Source organism: Coloeus monedula, assembly GCF_965178545.1.
Source record: "Coloeus monedula genome assembly, chromosome: 2".
Lineage (NCBI taxonomy): Eukaryota > Metazoa > Chordata > Aves > Passeriformes > Corvidae > Coloeus > Coloeus monedula.
Genome location: NC_138782.1, coordinates 94743947 through 94767574, shown reverse-complemented (window position 1 = coordinate 94767574; position 23628 = coordinate 94743947). Strand labels below are relative to the sequence as shown.

The 23628-nt window shown below is 36.5% G+C and overlaps 1 protein-coding gene across 12 annotated transcripts in view; it reads right to left on the bottom strand.

The window, feature by feature from the left end:
- DST (dystonin) overlaps positions 1-23628 on the bottom strand; it is a 258304-nt gene that overhangs the window by 30607 nt on the left and 204069 nt on the right. For all 12 annotated transcript variants that reach the window (XM_082277170.1, XM_082277160.1, XM_082277169.1 and 9 more), the window contains 14 exons: positions 21831-22049; positions 18630-18833; positions 15620-15851; positions 15044-15270; positions 14245-14367; positions 13398-13499; positions 11296-11397; positions 10237-10410; positions 9294-9449; positions 6911-7108; positions 6289-6417; positions 3305-3475; positions 1839-1994; positions 1413-1619 (listed from right to left, as the gene is read on the bottom strand). In XM_082277170.1, coding sequence (XP_082133296.1) covers positions 1413-1619; positions 1839-1994; positions 3305-3475; positions 6289-6417; positions 6911-7108; positions 9294-9449; positions 10237-10410; positions 11296-11397; positions 13398-13499; positions 14245-14367; positions 15044-15270; positions 15620-15851; positions 18630-18833; positions 21831-22049 — 2400 coding nt within the window. The remainder of the gene's footprint in view (positions 1-1412; positions 1620-1838; positions 1995-3304; positions 3476-6288; positions 6418-6910; positions 7109-9293; positions 9450-10236; positions 10411-11295; positions 11398-13397; positions 13500-14244; positions 14368-15043; positions 15271-15619; positions 15852-18629; positions 18834-21830; positions 22050-23628) is intronic.

Here is a 23628-nt window from a genome sequence, read left to right as displayed (position 1 = left end):
GTTTTAGCAATGGATAGTAAATACAGAAAGAACGGGGCTTAGCTATTGCTTGTACGGGACCATAGCAGTAAACCACTGGGGAAAACTTCCGTCTGGGTGACTGCCCAAGACGTTCCCTGTAACACTCATAAAAGCTCCCATTATATCAAATGCTATCTTGACGAGCAAGGAACAGGTTTTTGATCTTCCTTCCTGTTTCAAAAAAAAGAGCACTTCAGGGAAGAGAGGAAGACAGCAGGGAAAAAGTAAAGATTCAACCAGCTTTCACAAAGTGTCATCCCTTTGGGTTTTGATTTTTCTAAACTGGTCATTTCTCTTTCTCTTTAAAAATTCTTCTTGCCTGGTCTGCCTACACATGGAGGCAAAAGAAACCAGTTCAGAAACCTTTCAAGGCATGTAAGACACTGTTGTTCAGGGCTGTTGATTAGGCCTTGACACCAGTAGCCTTCAGTACTCCTTCCACACTCCACACACACAGTTGTCATCTTAATAACACTGTATTTAGCTTTGTAAATGCATAATGAGATGAAATCCATCTCATCGCAGAACTGCTGTGTGTGTGAATGCACAAGAGAAACTGCAGGAAAATAAGAAACGTGTGATTGGTTTATGGGCTAATTCATTGCCCAGAGAACTTCCTGCTCTGTGAACTGAGTGGTGGTAGTGGTGAACATTGGAACGTGGTTCAGCTGTGAACATCACCAAATCTTGGATGATCATGTTCCCCTGAATAGAAAGAAGCTAGAACTTCCTACTGACACTTAATCAGATTACATTCCTCTCACACATTTTGCATCTTATCATTTATGTTCCTCAGTGAGGGAAACATGTATCTAGGGAAAAAAACCAAGAATGCTCCCAAGTAAAGAAAACTCTGCAAACACCCTCCCCTCCCCCTAAAAAAGAACCTTTCCAGGTTTATAAGGAAATAAATGGAGATATCTTACCACACAGAAGATATTGGTCTAGTAACTGATGTAAGAGACTGAGTGATAAGTGATGAGTATAATCAGGACACAACATAGACCCAAGAAGAAAATACTAAGGAATACTCCCACGCATTTGTGAAAAAGGTTCATCACATTCTTTAAAATATACAGGGTTGATCGTGAAACTTCTTTTTGAGGACAGATGGCACTAATACACATCTGGAACCCATACGGTAACTTTCTTTTTTCAGACTATCCTGTACTGCAGACAGAAGTCACTGCTTGGGTTGAAAATGATGCTTTCACCTCCAAAATGAAGTGCTCTGGGATTGAATCACAGAAATCGCTCTACTAACTCAACACTGTCTGTTACACTAACACCAGGCTTGCTTTGTAAGTGCTTTAAAGCATCATATTCCTCAAGAATCTGGATGCAATTATAACTAAGTTCAAAGAGCTGTATAACAGCTGTTGTCCCATTACCTGTTTGGCTCTTTTCCTTGCATCATCCAAAGCTCTTCCCCTTTCAACTAAGCGTTGGACTACTTTTTCCCATCGACTCTGTACACTAATCAGCAGATTCTTAATAAGGACAACGTCCTGTTTCTGGCTGAAATATTTCAAATGGGTTCCAGTTTTGTCCAGCTCTATGATCTGATCTCGATGAGAGTTCACTTCTGTGGCAAAAACCTTGGACAAAAAGGGTGAAAATTACTGAATACTGTGTTGGGTAAACACTGAAAAAAAACAGTCTGATAAAGAATGATGTAGTGAGAAAGACTATAAAATACAATTTTAAAACAAATTAAATGCTTCTCTGAGTGTCAGCATTATAGGGTTCACTTGGACATTGTTACAGTATCTCCACAGAGTGGGAGAAAAACATTACACATCTGTTTCTTTACATACCTTGTGTTCATCAATTTGAAATAAGACAGTGTCCAAGATAAGACTTGGCCGAGAAGCTGCAGTTAGAGTTTGCTCAGCCTGTGTAAGCCAATTGATGAAATCTTGAAGTGAGTTGTGGAACTCCATTGCTAAATTGAGGGCTTCTTCCAGTTTGGTCTGTAAAGACAGGTCATACTTTATTAGCAGCTGATATTGTGCAGGGGCTTCAGCCAAGGAAACCATTTTAGTTCAGCACTTTGGAGTAAACCATTTTAGTTTAGCATTTAAAACACTCTTCCAACTCAAAGTTTCTGAGTTTTAAAATAACAGCCTATATTTGACCATACTCAAGGAGATGGATACAAGAGTTACAGTAGAATTATGTATAACAGATGACTAGAAAATACAGCACCTAGTGTCAAGATAAATTTTTCCACATTAGAACATATTCCCTACTACTTAATCCAAAAGGGTCATATGGATTTATCAAGTTCAATACAAAACCAGTAGAATTTCAGAAATCTAAGGTGGTAGAGCACTTTGAAGAGCCTCAAGTAAGTCATCATTCTCTTGCACTAAATGAAGAATAAGTTTTTCTAGAGCACTTCTTTTCTTTTTAATAAGCTCAATTGTCATTTTGGTTACCTGAACAGAAACTAATTTGGGATACAGAATTTTGTTGATCATGAGACAGCAGTCAGAGATTTTAAAATATTTACACTGCTGACCTCACTGAGCACTCCAACCTTACAGCTTCCTGCAAGAAGGTGCTCGTATTGGGTATTAATTCGTTTGTCATTTTTACTTTGTAATTACCTTAAAAGACATCAGCACTCTTACTTTAAAATACAGCTAAGTTGTGAGTTAAATATTTGTGCTTTATACTTATCAGGGCTGTACAGATAGTTTCTCTGTTTGCAATTATGGATATCCTTTTTGTTTGATTGAATTAGAACAAATGGACTATATTTCGTGAAGGAATGAAAGCAAAATTAAATTAATAACAAGAAAACGTATGTTGCACATCAGTGAAATCATGCTATTGATCTGTTAGAACAGAAGGTATTCACTTGACATAAATGGCAAAAGGCCAAGAGTTAAAGAATTTTAAGAAAAAATGGCTAAAAGCTAGAAAAATTAACACAGCAGTTCTGTACTGAGGAGGAGATAAACTTGAAGGATCATTCAGTCTCTTATGTCTATGATTACTGCAATAAAACCCAGAAAACCCCTAGTCCTACCAAATGAGCCTTAACAGTATTTCTGTGGAACAGAATTTTGCCATTCTCACCATACTCCTCCCCAGTTATGGATAATTAACTACTTGAATTTTATTTTCCCCAGTACTTTCTAGACATATTACTGAATTACGCCAGTCTCTACAACTGATTTTAAATCTAAAAAGTCAGGCAACTATGCATCTATAAAAGCACTGATCATTAACACACTTAAATACATGATTTACGCCTCTATGTAAAAACACATACTTTTCTTTCACTGAGTTTTGTTTGCACAGATTCCCATTTTTCTTTTAAGTTATTTATGTCCTGCTCAACGTTTGTTTCAGCAGACTCTGGGCATCTTGCAAGCATCTGCTGGCCTTTCTGCATTAGACACTTATATGTCTCTTCTTTGGCTTCAAAGGCAGCACAAAGTTCCTAAATAAAGAAAGAACCAAAAATAAATAAAGTAGAAATTCAATACTCTTTAAAAGTACCAGTATAATACTTATTCCTCCCCCAACATTTAGCAGGTATGATTAAGACTAATAAAGGAAACACATGTAATTCATAAAAAGCCAAATGAGCACATGAAGGACCCGGTCTTTCAGGAAATGAAAACTTGTATTGTCTGTCAATGTCTTCTCTGAGATCCAAAGCTTGGCAAAGTACGTACTTATTGAAGAAGTACAAGTTGGTTTAAAGTCCATCAGTAGCCAAAACACAAAAAGTGTCAGCATTACACAGTGTGGTGAAAGCCCAGAGCAATCCAATACCCTTCAAAAGTGGGTGGGACAACTTGGGAGGGCTGGTTTATTGTACACAGTCTGTATCTTCCTTCACTTGCTAGGCATGAGCACTGAAGACATTTCAGACATTTAAAGAAAAGTGGAATAATAATGGTAACAACACGTTTTACCTGTTAACTATTCTAATGATGCTTCTTTAACCATGTCAAAGGTAAACTGGAAAAAGTCTTGGTTGGAAAAGCCCATGCATCCCTCTGACTCAAAAGACGGGATCAGTATTGGTAACAGAGAAAACAAAATGTACCAACAATGTTGCTGCAGACTCTCAAATGAGGAACATCTTCAAAGAGATGAGGAATAAGTGGCTTACAAATAAGAGGAAAAGAACTTTTTCCTCTTATTCTCAGGACAAGAGCCCAAACCAAACATTTTCTTTGGGTTAAGAGATACTGTACACAGGGCTGTACCCGACCACATAGGATGGCAAAGCAAGAAGCACGCTCCTTTATGAGCTTAAGATTTTGACACAACAGAAAGTTTCTTTGTCTTCTTTCTGAGGACTATGGAAAGTGGTGTCACCGAGGCTGCTTCCTCCTACTACTTCAGGAAGAAACTGAAAACAATGATTGTTTTACGAAAAGGAGGGGAATGGTCTGAGCTGCACTTGGACAGCTAAAAGGCATCTTTTTAAGCCCCCTTCCTACTGGTATCCTGTAATATCTCTTCATATAATTTGTTTTCCTGGAGTTGCTTTAACTGGAAATGCAGCCCAATCTCAACTCCATTTGTGAACCAATCATGGTTGAAGGATCTTTTATTAATACCTGTAGAAACAGGCCTTTTACTCGAGAAGATGGTTCATAATATTTCCAAAGAGGGACAAATCAAAATACACTGCAAAACTTTCTCTTTCAGTTTCACATCAGTAATTAACATGGTTTGCATCAGTTAGAGCCAAGTTTGAATTTGGAATGTAGTAGACAACATGACAAGTGGCCTCAACATTTCAGAAAAAATAAAGAAATAAAAAAGAGAGAGAGAATTAACACATATCTGCACATGTTCACTAAGGTTTGATCAAAAGGAAATAAATTTCTCTGTTTTAAGGGTTGATAGTAAGTCAATGCCTGCAGATGGCCACCAGGATAGTAACATCCTGTTAAAATGTACATGTACAGTTAGGGAGCAATTGTACATCTAGAGTTCATATTACAGGGAACAGTCAAGACTTCCTCCAACTAGAACATTGAATTTAAAGGTCCTTTAACTAACCAATCTGCAAACATTATAAGTATACAAAATTTGCATAGCAATGAATGTATGAAAAAAAATTCTGAAGCCTTCCATGGAAAATTTTCGCATCTTGATCTGACTAAGTGCAGGATGAAAAAAAGGAAAGTCCACCAATGACTTTCAGGGAATCATGATTATATTCCACTCTCACAGGGGGGAAAAAAACTCCACCACCTATTTTTTCCCTTTTTGTTTTTCCTTTATGACAAAAGGAAAAGGATTGTAGGGATCCAAAACCACAGGATTATTTGTGTTTGGATCTAGTTTCCTGTATTAACTGATTTTAAAACTGTAAATTAGTTTCCTTATCAATTATAGATGCTGGCAAATTTTTGACAAAAAGAAGAAGAAAAGCATGTGCCCCACATTGGCGAGTGAAAAATGATCTTCAGCATCATTCAAAAAAACCTGATTTTTAACATTATGACAATGCAGCATTCTAATTGGAAGTGTCAGGCATATTCAAGTTCAGGGATGGTTCAGTAAATATCACTGTTACGTCTGAGCCAGGAGTTCAGAAGTTCAGATCACCAGGTTTGGGCTCATATCCTGGCCTAATAGCACATTGTGATTTTACACAAATGGAGCAGTAAGAACCACCTTCGTTAGAGGTAAGAGATCAAATTTAAGGGGTTTTTTTTAAGCTCTATGGTTCTATGCGAGCAAAGAAATCCACAGAATGTTTCTTAAAGAAAAAGGAAGGGAATAATTCAGGCACCCTGGTCAGCTTGCCATTTCTAATTAAAGCATAGCCTCTATGTGCCACTAGTCCTCCTTTCGTCCATGCTAATGATGACTTTAATGTCAGCTTTGGTTAGATAACAAAATAAAGGATCAAGTCTCGTAAGTCAAGGTTCAGTGAATGTGGGTCACTTTTAGGTTCATCTTTGAATCTTATAAAAAGCATAAATTTAGTTATGGGGTCAGAAGGGAGAAGAATAGGAATCACTGAAAAATCTGTAAACACCTTTTGTAAAGATGCAAAAGTTATTTTATTTGTCTCAACACTAATATGGTTCAGCTTTGGGCATGTCCCAACAGGCTACTAAACTACACTGAAAATAATAGTGTTGTTTTGAAGGCTATTAAATTTCTTTAAGACACTGTACAGACATTGTGATATATAGAACACACTCTGTGTTTACCAAAAACACTCTTAAAAGGTAGGTAGTCCTGAAATGCAACTTGCATTCTAATACTGATACTTACCATATGTGCATTAAGCTGCTCTCTTGCTGTTTCTGGTAAGCCTCCGACAGGTTTTGATGCCAACAGCTGACGTTCAGTGTCTGTCAGCCATTGCTGCAGATCCTCAACTTCACCATGGAAACCTTGGGCCTAAATTATACCATATCATTTTAGAGATAACTTAAATGCTCTCCATTCCAATACCATCTCACATGCAGAAGCATATTGGCAACTGGTTTAATCAGATATTTGTAATAATCAAAAGAAATGAAAGAAGAAAAATAAAGGAAAAAGCAAACAAATATAAACTGGCTCAATTCAATCTAAAGGATAAAAACAAAAACCATAGAAATCTTGAAAGTAGTCTAAATAACTACTGTGAGACCAATGTTTTCCCCAAATAATAGACCTATACAGAAATTTCAGCCTTCACAAACATGTAGACCAAAAGCTGAAGTCTTATATCAGCACTATAAGGGACAGAAGCCAGCTGTGGAAGATACAGCTAGATTCAAACTTTCTCCAAATTCAGGAGCGTCTGCATCATGGTTTTGATTCAGGCCAACTTCTAATGTATCTGTGTATTTCACGTAACAAGACACTTTTTCTGAGTTATCTCTACATTTGATCATTTCCTGTTCACCTGGATCAAGGCACTGTCCAGCTGCTGTTTCCTTTGTTCTGTTTTTTCCAATAAGTTTTGCCAGCGCTGATTCAGGAGTTCCAACTTGCTCCGTAAATTACTTGCTTCTTCAACAGCACTTGATTCAATCAGGTCATTTCCTGCTTTTTTAACAGCTTCCACCGTAGACTGATGAGCTAGAACATCATTTTGTAGCACCTACAATTGTAACACAGCATGGTCATATGGGTAAGTCACTGAATGAAGGCATTCCTATTGACAGAGCTAGTTGTAGTCCAAGGACAAGACAGTAGCTTAACACCAGCACAGGTATTAGAAATTAAAGCTAATAACTAAGACATCTTCAATCAAAAGCAGTAACAGACCATTCTGATGAAACACTGAAATTTATTTTTGTATCTTGGAAAAAATAATATCCTCCTTCTGCAAACATATATTTCTGAAATTATTAAAGTTTTCTAGAAGTGCTAGGGAATAATTATTTCTTCACTTTTTAATTTATTATATGCTTTTCTTTAACAGGGTTTTTCTTTGAACAGTATGTGCCTGCTGTGCTATACAACAACCCAACTGCCACAACGTCTTTTTGTGCATTTCACAGCTACAACTCCTTTCACATTATGTCAGGCTACCAGGACACTTGACCTGTGCCAAAAGGTGGGGGATGGTTGTAGTACTAACACCAAAAGACCTCCTCCATCTGCTTGGAAATGTCTTATCACCAATCACAGTAAAAACCATAAAAGGCAAAAAGTACATTTGGGAAAAAAAATGCTGTTTGCAGAAGGATGGGAGGTAGGGCAAGAAAAGCTTTAATATAAAACAGAAAAAGAAATAAGCAAAATGGTTGGGAAGAGAATAGTAAACCCCACCCAAGAAATTCAAGATTATGACTGCTGTCTTCCATGGGGTCTGACTCAAACTCACCTCCATCAAAATGCTAGCACTACAGAAAAAATAAAAAGCTAAATAAAAAGGAACTTAAACTACATGGAGCACAATATGAAATAGCAAGTCACAAGCAGACCTTGAATACGAAATACACATCACATTTACTTTAATTCTTCTAAGCTAAGAACCACATTATTTTATTTTCCTAACAGGGTGAAAAAAGATATTCACAGAAGCAGATGCATCTTATCCCTTCCTTCCTGCTGAGACTCACTAAGAACAAGGTCTATTCTTTCCAAAGTTATTCAAGAGGTGGATGTTTTTACAGCCTACCACAGGATGCACTACTGTGTGAACTTTCTAACCTATACACTCTGTATTACGAAAAGGAAGTAGATTCATTCATGTGTTTGCTGAACTCCTTTGGCAGAGCCATAAATGATGTCTCGATGCTTCTTCACTAGCAAAACACTTCCGTTCGATAAGAATATAAAAGGTTCATGGAGCAGAACCTGGTTTTCTAATTTTATTTACTTTGTTTTAAAAGGGTCCATTTATAACAATAGTCACATAGGGTATGCAGATACTGTGTTCTGTTCAAGTTCCAACTCACCACCCAAAAGCCTTCAGAAGCTGCATAGCTGCATTAACACAGACAATGAAAATACCTTAATTATCTGTGTACTGTCAATTTCAATCAAGTCTCTCAAAATCCCAAATGGACTCTGAGTACTTTTTACATCATATGCAAGCCAAAAATTAAATGGCAGTTTTAAAGAGAGAGGATTTATAAGGTTAGATTGAAATCTTAAAGCCATCATGAAGAGCACAGAGTCACACACAGAGGCAGGGAAGATCTCATACTCCTAGGAGATATTCTAAAAATAAAGGCACAGCAGAAGCATTCTTCCATGGGCCCCAAAATAACAATGATCCGTAAAAATACTAAAACAAACAAAAAACCCTTAACCCCACATCGTAAGGAACACAGAGAAAAAGATGGGAGTTTGCACGAATTTTTGGAGAAGCATTCTTAGCTGAACCCAGCTAACATACAATTTTGGAGAATTCAGAACAAATCACTATTTTCTGAGAGGGAAGAAAGAACCAAAGATATGCAACAGTCATGCAGTTTGTGAGACCTGGCTAAAAAAGAACTAATCAAGGAGTTTATTGCATCAGGGAAAGTAGCAGGTTCAGTAACTTGAGTTTCCTACGTCAAAGAAAGGCAATTAGCAGTGGAGACTGGGGTGAACTGTTTATTTTTGGCTAAAACCTATGCCACTTGCACGGCATATGCAAGAAAGGAAGGAATGTGGAGGAGTAAGAGGAAAGATATTATTTATTCCAAGTCTTCATTTCAGCTATAATCCGATAAATCCGAAGATATATGTAGAGAATTATTTATCAGTTATGAAGTTTTACTAAAAGACTCATCCCTAAGATAAATATCAAAAGAATATTTCAGTTAATATTAATTATAATTACATACATGATGTTTGGCAAGTTCAATTTCAATAGCCTTGGGGTCTCCACCCACGGGTTTCTGTTCATTCAGCAAGTCTTCTGTATGTGTCAGCCATGCCAGTAACTCATCCAGGGCATGCTGGAACTGCCCCAAGGCTAACAAGGCACCTTCCAGCTTGTGCTACAGTAAAAATAAAGTTAACAATAAAATAGTTTCACAATGCAATTGAGTTGTCTTACATTACCATTAGTCACCATAATCCAGAACAGTGTCCACACATTAAGACAGAATAAAAACCAGGGAGAAACAGTTACCCAGTACAAGCAATGCTTTATAACTACAGCTGAGTCAGCAATTCCCTTATAAAGCCTTACATTCCAGGCTTAAATTCCTGGCCTTGGAAGAAGCCATGCAACCAGAGCAGAGTTAAGTCTGAAGGTTCTTTCATCAAATGTATCGGTAGCTTTTTATCATTTAAAACATAATTTCAATATAAATGCAATTTGGTGCATGATCTTTTTAAAACCGTTTCCTTGTCATGAAATGATTCAGTTTAGAAAAAATAATACACTTCAGAGGACTCTCTTTCACATCTCTCAGCTTGATAATTTAAGGAAATAACACTGAAATAGTTTAATATGAAGTTAATGGGGTTTTATTCAGTTGCTCAGTTCAGCAGCTAATATTACTTTTGCACATACAAACATGTTTTCAACTGCTACTTAAGACATCATCAAATAGCCAAAATGAAATCATTCAACGTAGCATTGCTGACAGAGAATTTAAAAAGAAAATTTAAAAATATTTTAAAAACGCAACTAATTGTACAACACAAATCCTATTGTATATAATTTTTTTCGTTTCCAAACTAAAAGGTACATGTAAGTTTATAAACCTTGTATATAACAAAGAGTTTTTCACGAAAATCTAAGTCATGAATAAAGCCCCCACCTCCAAGCTTATTTACCTGTCTACTTATAATTTTGTCTTCTAGGCTGTCCCACAATAGTCTGAGCTCTGAGAGAGGGTCTTGAACAGTGTGCTTGTCACTCTCTTGTGTTGCCTTCTTTAGCAATAGTTCTGCCTGATGGCTCAGTCTTTCCATTTCTATCTGTTGCTGATAAGCTTCTGTCTTAAATTGCTATGGTATATAGAAAAAGAATAGAAATAAATGAAATACAAGTAATGATTACAGAATCACAGAATAATTCTGTCCTAGCTCTTGTGGTTGTGATGGTGATAATGCTTTAAACTTCAAACGGAATTATTCTTCACAGGAAGTGAAAGCAAATTTTCTTTAATAGAACTCCCTCTTGAACATGAACTGGTGCCAACAGTCTGAATGCAGCTTGTGTATGTATGTTCTGAACTATGTAAGGTCATGATTCAATTGAAGCTACATCATAAAATACGTAAAACAACCTGCCCACAGACAACAAAATCAACAAGTGAGCAACAAAACCAAGAACCTTCTCTGATCATCACAAATCTCTGCTTTTTAAACATGGCATACCAGCATACCAATGTCAGGAGCATATTCAATCACAAGTACAGATCCATGCAGACAGGTTTCTAAGTTAGACTGGAATTTTGATTTTCTCCTTACTCATGTATTGGGAATGTCATGATCTGTGTGAGCATTTAAATAAAGGCTCTAATGGCAGAAGCAAAGCTCTGGAGGCCTTCTCTCAGAGCCTTAAAGAAACTGTTCATCTTAGAAACCAGAAAACATAAAGGTCATAGCAAAAGAATCCTGTACATAATAATTTCATAGCTTTTGAAAGAGAATGAATATTTCCAGGCAATCAGGAAAAATAAAATGTAGTCTTGCCAAAGTTTGGAATAGATTTTTAAATTAAGCACATTTTAAACTGAAAAGTTTGCAATGAAATGTTTTTAAATTTTCATGCAAATTCTTTTTTACTAAAAATTGAAAATGAAAATTGCTTTTGACTCCCAAAAGATACTAAACACAGAAAAATACAGAGAAATGGAAATATAAAGGAAATAAATTGCTAGATCATACCTTAAGTTCCTCTGTTTGTTGCTTCACTGTCTCCAGATCTGTTCCAACTGGGGACATAGATGCTAACTTGCTGCCAGCAATGTCTACCCAGTCAAATAATGCCTGAAAATCACAGTATGATATTCAAGTGTGAGCAGAGAAATGCTGTTATTTTTGAAAGTTGTATTAAGTAAAATATCAGAGCTTTTCTTTTTGCTGAGAAGGTAATGATGCGCTCTTTCAAAGAAAATAACTTTCCCAGCAAAACCTAGGTTTCTTTTCAATACAATAGAACAAATATCCACGTAACAGTTACAGGAGTGCACATTCTGCAAGACCGGACTTCTACAAGCAGCAACATTCTGCCAGAATTATTCATGCTGAGTAACACTCGACTTTGTGTAAAATCTGCAATTTTTATGAATCCCTTGAAAGGTAAATACAAGAGAAACGCTGTTTTACAGTTGTTTGGAATGAAAATGGAAGGTGGTGGATAACACACCTTAAATGAGGATTACAAACAAACTTCTTTTGAAGAAAGCTGTTTATGTAAGGAACATGGAACTGCCCATTCAGTACATACTAGGCAGTGAAGGACCATAACTGAGCTAGAATGAATCTCTGTAGGATAATGCAGTATGTCTTAAAAAAAAAATAAATTATGTCTCCCCAGTTCTGATGCTTTCTTTTGCTCCCAATAGTGCAGAATCTCAAGAATACTCCAATGGATTAAGAACAGCTGCATCAATCTGAGTAATTGCACAAGGGAAAAAACACCTCCACCAGGCCCTTTTCCACCTGCCTGTTATCTGTGGAGATATCATCATGGAGAAATGCTTAGGACAACTCACTGGAGCTGCCCACTGCTACATGGCTCCCTGAGAAAGCAGAACTATGTCCAACGTGCTCAAGAGGGTGATGCAGCTGTAGTTAACAAACTGTTCATAATACTTGTCATATTTTCTATTGAAATGAGTGTAAGACAGCACTTAAATACAGTTCATTCACAAAGTACCAAGCTCGTAGGATGTACCATGTACAGCCACAGGAAACAGAAAGCACTTAAACCAAATGGTGATGATTCTAACTGCCTAGTCAATCTCTGCACAGTAGGAACACAGGAGAACCCAGAGAAAAATCCATAGTGATGGTACACTGCAAAATAGGTATGTCGCATTATTATTAAGGAGTGTTCTGCTGCTCGATCTGCACCAGAGAAGTAACTGCCCTCAGTGTCATGCAAAATTCCAATTTTAAAGATTAAATGAACCAGGGAAAATGGTAATTCCACCAAGAAAAAACAAACAAACCAAACAACACCAAACCAAACTGACCAACCAAACAACTATAAAAAACCCAGCAGTATATAAAGAGAAAAGATCATAGATTCAAAGGATAGTTTGGGTTGGAAGAGACCTTTAAAGGTCATGTACAGTACAATCCCCCTGCTTTTTTTAAACTTCATCAATTCTAGGAAGCACAATGTACAAGGTATCTTAAAACTGCTGGTATATTTACCTACAATTTAAAAAAGGAATCATCTTCTAAAGTATTGTGATAGGATAAGTTATACTAAGTACAATGGTCTAGCAATGTTATGTTAGTAATATTTTTGCTTAAAATACTCAAACATTTTACTTATAGAAAAGGTGGAATAAAACTCAAGTGCTTTAACTGTCCTCCACTCAAAGAAAATAGCAGCAAGTGGGTATACGGACCTGTACTCTGCTCCTTTCAGACCACAAAGATGTGTCACAGCTTCAACCTGCCTACCATATGAAGCATTGACTATCACAAGAAAATGTGAGCACAACTACTATGAATGTGTGGTGCCAAAAAACCTCTGCTCTTATCAACAAAGAAGGGACATTAATTTTGAATCTAAACACAATGAAATATATGGACATGAAGAAAACAACCCAACATACGCATTCTTTAATGCAAAAAAACCCCAACAAACCAACCCCAACCAATCTTTAGAAAAAACCTTGCCTACTGAAGACAATAGTCACTACAACCACAGTGCATTACTTGTCACCTACCTAATCACATGACATTTTTTACTACAACCACATTAAATCCCACTGACTGAAGGCTGGGTTAGGTACATCCCATCATCTTACCTGGAGTCCATCTTGGTATTGAACAGCTGCCTGCATAGCTTCCCCAAGCTTATCCACACGTTCTTTCCATGTTTTGTTTAACGCATCCCAGGCAGAATTCAGCTGCAAGTAAGCACAATTTACTCCAATAGACAAAAGAATTCTACTGCTATATAATGTGCATCTACTAACTCTTCACTGATCAATAATACAAATAAACTAAGCATGAATAGTTCACATTTATTCCATGTTAACACTCTTGTTCTCCCTATCACTGCAAAATTAATTTCTTTCAGAATTCAGTACAGGTTCTGGATTATAAAAGCTGTAAACTTCAATTCATTCAATACTGATTGAATATTTTTATTAACAGAGCTATTACAGCTAATAGAGGAAATACTACTAAATCATTTGGAGTTGCATCACTATAATAAACATATCTTAAAAGAATCATACATTGGTGAACACTAGAGAAATTAAAAGTACTTTATAGTCATCTAAACAGGATAGTCTCAGTTAAGATGTCTCACTTGGCATGAACAAGATACATCCAAAATTTATTCTAGGATTACTTTTGCAAGAAATAGCCACCTACCATATTAATCGGTGAGTATTTTTTAAAAAAAAAAATCTTTTACAAAAGTTCTAAACAATAAATCAATTAAATAAAACAGTGTGTACATTCTAATCTAAACTAAGATTCATTCACCCAAAAGGCAAACCTTACTTTACCACAAAGGCTTCAGGGGTGTCTCACTTTTGCCACAAAATTTTTATTTTCAAAATTTGTTGGGGTTGTGGGGAATATACCAATTTCAGTTGAGCAAGCATGTCACATAGCAGACCTAAGCATCTGCATTTCCCATACCTCATCTATACTCTTGTTGACAATAGGTTTGTCAGGCTCTCCACAAGCAGCTCTAAGTTCAGAGCCAAGGCTCACGACTGCTTCTAGTTCTTCTTGTAGTCCATCAATTTCTTCTTTAGCAGCCTACAAAGAGAAAAAAAGCCAACACTGCTAATACTAAATTTAATCATCTATGTATAGCTTGCTTTCAAGGTAGAACACAGCAGGATTCCACCTTTGTTTTCTTTCAAGTCACTTGGACTTACACCTGGATGCTTAAAAAAATAAGCATTCCTTTGCAGCGTCAGATGAAAGGAGCTGACATCAGTCTAAATTGTAACAATGGTTTATGATATCATTTTGCATGAGATGGAAAAAATAAACAGGAAGTTTTAAATTCGATTTCTTTAATCAGAGTGTCTTCTTTGTCAGAGGTTATCATTCAGCCTTCAAACACTTAACTATCAGTATAGATAATTACAGGCTTAGAGGATAATACATAGAGCATCATACATTTGTACCCCTTTCATTTAGATGTTACGTATTACTCGAGGAATCTCAAGTATGTATAACTTTTAAAAGCCTCAGTGAGATGGTTATTATATACATATTTACAAACAAATAAGGAAATGTAATGACAAGCACATGTTGCATGCTCATTGCAATTAAGCACTGATACGTATTATTTACTGTAGACTCTTGAGATACCATTATTGTAAATTTCTACACAATTATCCCTCTTAGTCTTTAAAAAATAATGTATTCTCCCCTGCATACTTCAAATAAAGTACTTCAAGTCACGAAAATATTTTCTACTGACCTCTGCAGCTTCTTGCTGTTGCTTGACTACAGATGGGTCAACTCCAGGTCCCTCCAGTTCTCGAATGAAGTCCTGAGTATCTTTAATAGTAGCTACAAGAGCCATATGATCACACCAAAACTTTTCAGCTAGTTCCATTACATCCAGCAGTTTAGCCTCTCTTTCCTCAGCCAAGGTCTGGATGTCTTCCCAAATTAGGACCATTTGGTCTAGTTTATCTTGAACAGCTAAACAACAAAGGAACTAGATTACTACCTTGGCGAACAATTCTTGGTCATAAATCTCTCTCCAGTTCTATGGCAGAAACATATGTGTACATTTTAAAATTTAGAGTCTAAAATATTTCTTTGCAGGAATCCTTATAATGTTAAGTGGAAACAAACACAATGGCCTTTAAAAATAAAAGAAAGGTCATCTCCACAATGAATTATTTTAAATGAATGCTTTGTTTTTATAAATCTTTAGCAGCTTCTCCAGAAGAACATTCCCCAGATTAGAGGTCATCAGAAATGAAGAATTTTATATGCTGCAGCTTACTGCAATTCCACTGCATGAAAAGTTTCCTCAGTCTACTACCTTTAGCAGATATATCCTTATCAGCGCCTTCTGAGCGAGCAATCATTTCCTCCCCTCTCTGTTTCAGTGTCTCATACACTGGCTGAAGTTTTTCCAGCTCCACGGACACGTTCTTATTTTCACTGATCTGCTCTTTAATCTTCTCAACCTCTGCCGAGATCGAAGGTGGCTGCCTCAGACGTTCAACTATGCGTTTCAGACTCTCGAGAGTTGGATCTATCTTGTCATGAAACTAGGAGGGAGGTAAAGGACAGAAGGAAAGGGCAGAGAAATTAGAAAAAAAACAAAAAACAAAACAACAAAAAACCAAAACAGCAAACTAAAAAAGGGCATCTGAAATTATCTTGGAAAAAGGTACTTTAAAATTATCATCTCTATCCAACACATGTATGTGCAACTTGCAATACCTCCCTCTAGGCTCTTTTAATATCTAAATTACAAAAAAAACCCCTACAAAATGGTATGTTCTCTCAAATTCAAGAATTTTACTATTTAGTTTGGGCTCAGTCCTGAGATACTCCCTCTGAGGGTACTATACATATGGCAGAATCCACTTACGTTTAGTCCTGTGAAAGTCATAGTAGTTTGTAGCTTTAGGGAGTCATGGCTTTCTGACTTCATCATTTTAGAAAGATATGTACCTTACTATTAAAAACATGCACTTTCTGTTGGGACCAACATACTGACATACAACCTCTGATAAAGGCTTTATATGTAAGGTTGTGCAAAAAGACATTTGTTAGTGGCCAGGTGGTGCTTGCTAGTGCAGTAAAGGTACATTACTTTCTGCAACTAAAAGCACACAACAGTGTATATACTACATCCATCCATGTTTGACTGAGCCCAGGTAGGTGCTCAGAAACTCCATTATAGCTGTGTTAACGTGGTTCAGACTTTGGGATAGGTCCAAAGCTAGCCTTTATTATATGCTTTTGTATTAATAGAGATTCCTAAATATCTTGCACTACCATGCCCCTTTCAAATGAAAGAAATCAGTAAATTGTGGGTGCATTTAAATTTGCAATTATAAAAGCACTCCTGACAAGATTTGGAAATGATGCTGGAAAGAACACAGCAAAACAAGATTACCTTATGTAAACAAATAGCTACATCCTTTCTATTCAAAGGAACTCAGGCAATATAAATATAATTACTTTTTCCCACCATACAACCCGCTTCAAATCAGACTCTGTGACTAATGTTATGGGCCTCAGTGTTTTTATTAGAAGTGTGAATATCACAGAAGCCAACAAAATGTGTTATGAAAGAAAAGTAGTCTTCCCACATTCAAGACGTCTGAGAAACTGATTGTGGCAACAAAACCTTACAAAAGCTATAAAAACTGAAATTAAATTGGCAATATTTGGGTCTAATTTTAGGACATGTATTACATTTTTAAGTTGTCAGTGCATTCAGTGGGCCTCCTTGTACTCAACTTCAGTGAATGAGACAAAGTGCTTTAGAACTTAAAAGGAAGAAATTGCAAGTCATTACAATCTCTCATTCTAGGTTCATACATTATGTCCTTCCTTTGATACATAGTGCAATTTAATATAATTTAAAACCTGAAGAGTTAAATAATTGCCCTTCAAGGACTGTCTAGACAAACTGACATAGACATCATAGTTCAGAGATCTGATAATATATATTCACATATCTTCATAAAAAAGATTATATAAAATTACATTCTGTGGGCATTAGAATGTTTTGCTTTGCCATCTGCATATACATTTAGGTATATAAAATGAACCATAAAGTATTGCACAAATAATTCAGTAATTTCTCAACATCTGATTATATTCTAGGTGTTAGAAAAGAATGCATTTCTAACTCTTGCTTTCTGTACTTAGCCAGTACATGTTGATCTATCACATTCAAAACAGGGACTCTAATACTAAGCAAATGACAAAGAAAAAAGAGGATCTAAATAATCGGGCATATTTCAGAGGTGTGAATAAGGAAGGCGTTTATAATGACTGAAAGTTTGTACGTTAAATATATACACAACATGTAATGTCTATAACAAGTCCAAAAGCAGGATGACATTTGATGTCATTTAGTTTTGCCTCACATTCCTAAACTCAGCTGCAGGGGCTAGGAATATTGACATTAATTATAATGACCTGGCAAAAAATTACTTAGAATGTAGAATTCGTAAGGTCTTCAAGGTGTTTTTCTTTATTTAGTATTTATGACCTAAGCAGAGTACAGTACTTAATTTCCAGTGAACAGAGAAAAAAAAGGGGAATTTCCTATAAAAACAGTAGTATAGAACAAAGCATTTTTATTCAGGTTTTTGTATAGGTTTATGTACAAAGTTTTACTGAATTCTTTTCTGAATCTGGGGTCAAGTAAAATAATTTCTATGTGGATTTAATGACAATTAACCCAATATTTAACGGCTGCTAGAATAAGACACTTGGCAATACTCTACTGAAGTTCATTTCATAGGCTGATGAAGCTAGAATATGCAGTTTTTGTGGACTTGACCTGAGTTTCATGCTGATGACATTTTGTGACGTCTAACATTAAGTTCTTCGGAGTCTGCAGCGAAGAGCCAATGCTACTACCACTGCTTAACTACCCACTAGTTCCACTGCTAACTGTTTACTACAGCTGCCAATTCCTAGAAATAAATATACCAAATTTAACCGATCAAAAGTGACATTTGTTTATAAATGAAGCACCAGCTAGTAACAGACCAGTAAGAGAAAACGAAAGTGAAAATCAAATCCCACATTTTTAGACCACTAGATCTTTTACTTCTAAGTTAAGCAGCTGTAACATTTTTCAGCAGCTGCAAAGTCATAATACTGACCAATATATAAAATTATAACCCCTCAAGATACTGAAAAATCAACGCCATTAGCAGTGATATGAACATTCACAGACCATTAGGTTGAAAAAATCCAGATAAAACAGCAGTTTAGTCTTGATAGATGCATGTAAGATGACAATGTGTATTCTTCTGTTGAATGAACCCAATTATACTTTAAACTTAAACTGATACCTGGGTACACTGAGAAATGGCTTCATCCAGTGCCAGTGCTCGCTTTTTGACATCTTCCTTAATTTTACTGTAAAGGGTGTCAGCTGCCACGTATTTCTCTTGGATAGAAAAGCCTTCTCCCGGGCTCAGCTCCAGCAACTGAGGCCCAGTTTTGTTCATCTTATCTATATGAGGCTTGTGCTCAGCAATCAGCTCACGCAGTTGCTACAACAAATGAAACAACTTATCAGTTTCTTACCCTTGCACCACCACATTACAACTGTCCACACTTCCAACACATCCAGCTGGCAAGAAATTCCAAACAAATACCTTTCGTCTTAATGTAAAGCAGAAATAAAGTTAATGACTGCTTTGCTAGTGATCATTCCCATTCCAACACAGAACTATCCAGGCATAAAACATCAGAACTAGAGACACACTGGAAAGGCCTGTGCAACACTCTGGTAGGACATATGATTACAGGCAAAATATAAGATGCTAATTATGCATATGATGCTAACAACAGACATTGCCCATCGTATTTAGGACCTATAATGACAGAAATGGCAGTGATATTCCAGACATGGGCGTAACACCACCACATGTATACTTTTCATGTTGATATTGGTCACTTGCTGCAAAGCCTTTCATTGAAGAACATCACACAGAGAGGTACCAACATTGCAAGAAAATTAATTCAAATTACCTGTGATTTAAGAAGTGGAAACCAGCACAAGAGAGGGTCAAAGAAATCAGTGAAAAGGACAAAAGGACAAGCAAGGGTGATCAGTAGAGACCAATCAACCTTGTTCATCAGTCTCCCTCTCTGGCCACAAGACCCCTCTGTCTTCATAACAGCACTATTATTGAACTTATACAATGTTTAACAAGTAATTAGTAAGTGAATTATATTTGATCTCAGCTGTCTATTCCTTCCCATCATCCACCCCAGAAGTGAAAACTGTGCAGAGGCTTGAGGAATGGAAATGTCACAAGGTGTCTTCCAAGTTGTCTAAGGATTTCAGATTTTCTTGCTTGCACCCATTGAACTGACAAAAGGGAAAGGGGTTTTTTTGTGTGAGTAGCCCCATCCTTCTGTCATTTTATTTACTTTCTCATTTAATCTCTCCCTTTTCAGAAAAATCCCAGTCTTGTGAGGCACTGTCCCTCTCAGTGCTGTGAACTCCATGCACAGCTCCAGTGCAGGAACGCAAGAGGTACATGCACTGCTTCTCCCAGTTGAGAGTTTGTTTAAATTAATGAAGACCCAGAAAAGAGCCTGTATCAGTCTCAGTGTAAATAAGTTGTTCTCCTCTCTTCAACTATGGTCCTTCCCTTAAAAGGAATCCAGATGCTGGCTTTCTTCCTTGATCCTCCCCAGGAGAGGAGACGTTGAGGAGACTGGAAAGACAGTGACCACAACTCCTCAGTCCCCTAATGACACAACAGCAATGAAAATAACCTCTCCTGACTCTAACTACTTACTTTGAATGTAACTCTGTTTGTAAGGCTTGCCACAAGAAAAATAATATTGATTAGCAGAGAGGAGGAAAAGGAGAAACTAAGAACAGTTGAAAATTTTAGAAAATAATTTTGTATGTTCTACTTTTGAGCACAAAGAGATGACTTGACATAAGGTCACAAGAGCACGCATTTCTGGGTCTAAACCTTATACTAATACTCTGCCAACAGCTCATTTCAAACCAAACTAACTGCATGTAACTCACACAGCATCAACTCTATGAATTCCACAACTTGGAACAAGGATAAATACAGTAAATCAGTAAGTACAACAGAACAGAAACATTAGGTTCTCAATTCACATTGGGAACTACTTTTTTTTTTTCTTCTTCTTTTTAACAGAACAATAAATTATTTGGTCTTCTCCATGACATACTATGGGGTAAACAATTTTAGTAAACAAGTGTTTCAGAGCAGATTATGTGTTAAAAGACATTAATCTTCTATTTAACAAACAAATCTCAGCTAATGGCATAGCCTAGGGAAAAAGCAAAAATAGAAGCTCATCTGAAAGGCTTCTCATAGAAGCAGCATGATTAAAGTACACGAGGAACAATCCTGTAAGTAAAGCAAGCATGATATGGTTCACGGTGACTAATCAAGGTAGTTTGTAAAGCTTATGTTATATAGCTAGTCTTAACAGAACATGTTTGTTCATTCTGCACATAATAGGAAGACAAATGAGTGAACCTGGTGTTTACCAGTCCATAAGAGTGGCACATTGCATTAGCTGGTCTCAAAGTAAACAAGACTTTGAAGCCAGGGTTCATCCTATCTAACTTGAGTCACTTAATTGAGGCAGCTAAAATAAAAAGAACACTAGTTACTCTATGCTTAGCAGGGAGAAACAGGTATCTCCAGTGGCCATACAGGTTTTGCATCTGCCAAAACACGCAGGTTTTTAACCCCAGTGGGATACATCTGATTCCATGTGATACGAGCAGTCACCTGTGAAGCACCTTAATTTTTATCCAAACTGATTATATATCTATGTAAGAGAACCCATACAGTGGCCAGTCTACAACACTGTTGCTTCTATTTTGTGATGCTATGGTAAACAATTATTTATTTTAATTATTACAAAACAAACATTCTTGACATGATAAATTACTACGGGATTGCATGGTGCCCAAGCAATCAATTCTTGGCCCTCTAATTGTTCATCTTCCTGACTCAGCTAAGTTTGATTTCAATGTTACCAATGAAACAAAAGCCAAATTTTTTATACATACATAAGATCAGCATATGTCCATATCGGTAAACAGATTGTCCCCCCCCTTCTCCCCCCTTATGTTTCTTGCTCTAACATCCCATATCTGTTCTTTCTGTTTATGGGTTTGGTTTGTTCAATACTGACATTAACGTGTACTTTGAAATATACTTAACTAATAACTTCTATGTGCTCAGTTCTCTCAGTACAATGGCAACTATTACCTTTTAGCCCTCTTTTATGCTTATACATCACTTGCTGCCTTCCCCAGAGACTCCTGCTTGCATGCACAATTTGGTAAACAGTAGAGACATGACTGAAAATGTATTTACTCTGTATTGTTATTTTATTATTTAAGGTTTGTTTTTTTTTTTTTTCAACAGAAGAGTATCTGTTTGGGTTTCAAGAATTTTGAAGAGTACTCCACAGTTCTAAGCAAAAGATTTCCCGGTTTTTAACTCTATCTTTTTCAACACTGGCAAAATGCTTACCCTATGTTCTTCTTGTTGTTGCTTTAAAGTTTCATATTCAAGGGCTGGAGCAGGAAGCTGAGAGATGATCATTTCTGTTTCAGTTAACCATGGCCAAAGCTCTTCATAAGTCTCCCAGAACTGGTTAACCAGTGACTGAGCCCGTTCCAGCTGGAGGTTTCTCTCTGAGTTCATTTGACAGACTGTATCATATTTCTGTAAGAGGCTTTCAATTTTTTTCTGTAAAATAATATTAATTTTTTAAAAGAATATTTTTGTGTGTGTCTATTACATTCATTTCTAAACATCTTTGACAATTATAGTACCAATTTACAGTGAATAACATTTCAGTTTTGAAGTTTCTACAGTATCACTGTTTAAGGTGGACAGAATCAACAGTGAGGGAGATCAGAACTTGGCAGAGTACTTGCAAAATAATTACAATACATTTAATAATACTGATATTTACAAATAACACTTTATTCATAGAGCTTCTAGTCAAGCTGCAAATGATCTGACTGCAGATCTTAGCCCAACTTCCTTACTGCAGACACTTATCTTCAGTGACACTTGGCAGAAACTAAGTCTTCCACAGCATTTCTGAATCAAAGCAAGGAACAATACATAAAATCTGTTGGGATGTTTGGTTCGGTGGTTTTTTGGTGGTTTATTTTTCACTCTGGCAAAATGATAGGATATACTCTCGTGACTGTCATTTACAAACTTGCAGAAACCACAAAACATTATTTTCCAGGTCAGCATACATTACTTAATGAGAATGTATTACCATTAATAACATAGATAATAGTGATAGAACTATAAGGCTTATACATTACAAATTTACTGTATTTGGGCATGTGATAATAAAAGAAAGTATCTACTAGCTATACATTTTTCCTGTGGAAGACTGCCCATGTTATCATGTTTATGAAATATTGTATGTGACAAAGCACATAAATCCTAGTCTTGGAAAAACTACATGTAAGCAAGACAGTGAACGTGAAGAAGCTTTTTTTTTTTGGCAGAACAAGCTATCCTTTCATTTGTTATGTCTTGCATGTAAATTAAGTATAGAGATGCTATCCAGAGGACAGAACATAACCTTAACACACAGATATACAATATTTTTGACAAATAAACATTTCGTGGAGACTCACACAAAATTGCTCTGCCTTATCACTACAGTTTCATAGACTGAACATCTCATCTATTCTAAATTCACTTAAGAGAAAATCAAATTTAGAGATCCTGCAGCAGAACACAATTACTGAAGCATTGTTTTTCACAGACTGGAAGGACTAAATCTACAACATATCCAGTCTCACTGTAATTTATCAAAAAAATCCCAACCCCACAACTAATCCTTCCTAAATGCCAACACGAAAAATCCATCTGTACGTTTGCAGCCCTGACATTGGGCTCACCATGTCTGTGTGTAACAAACAAAGCCATAAGAATGCCTTTCATGGGCTGTGACAGGATGGAATAATCTTGGCAAGCAAGGTCTACATGGAAATCAGCAGATATGAAAGTAAAGATACACACAGAGGTGCACAGCCGTTGAATTCGGCACAGAAATGCTCATGCCCAGAGCATCACTGACCCAAAAGAACTCAGAAGATAAACTGCCAGATTCCACACATCAACCCAGATGAGTAATACCTCTTCACTCAATCATCTATAGGCTAAAATGCTGTTTACTATGGATGAAGATGATAAATGGCACTCCAAATTAGTGTCAGGCAAAGAAGCAAGTACACAGCGTTTGTTCTTTTAACATCCTGAAGGAAAGAGAGCAATACTGAACAGCATTTCCTCT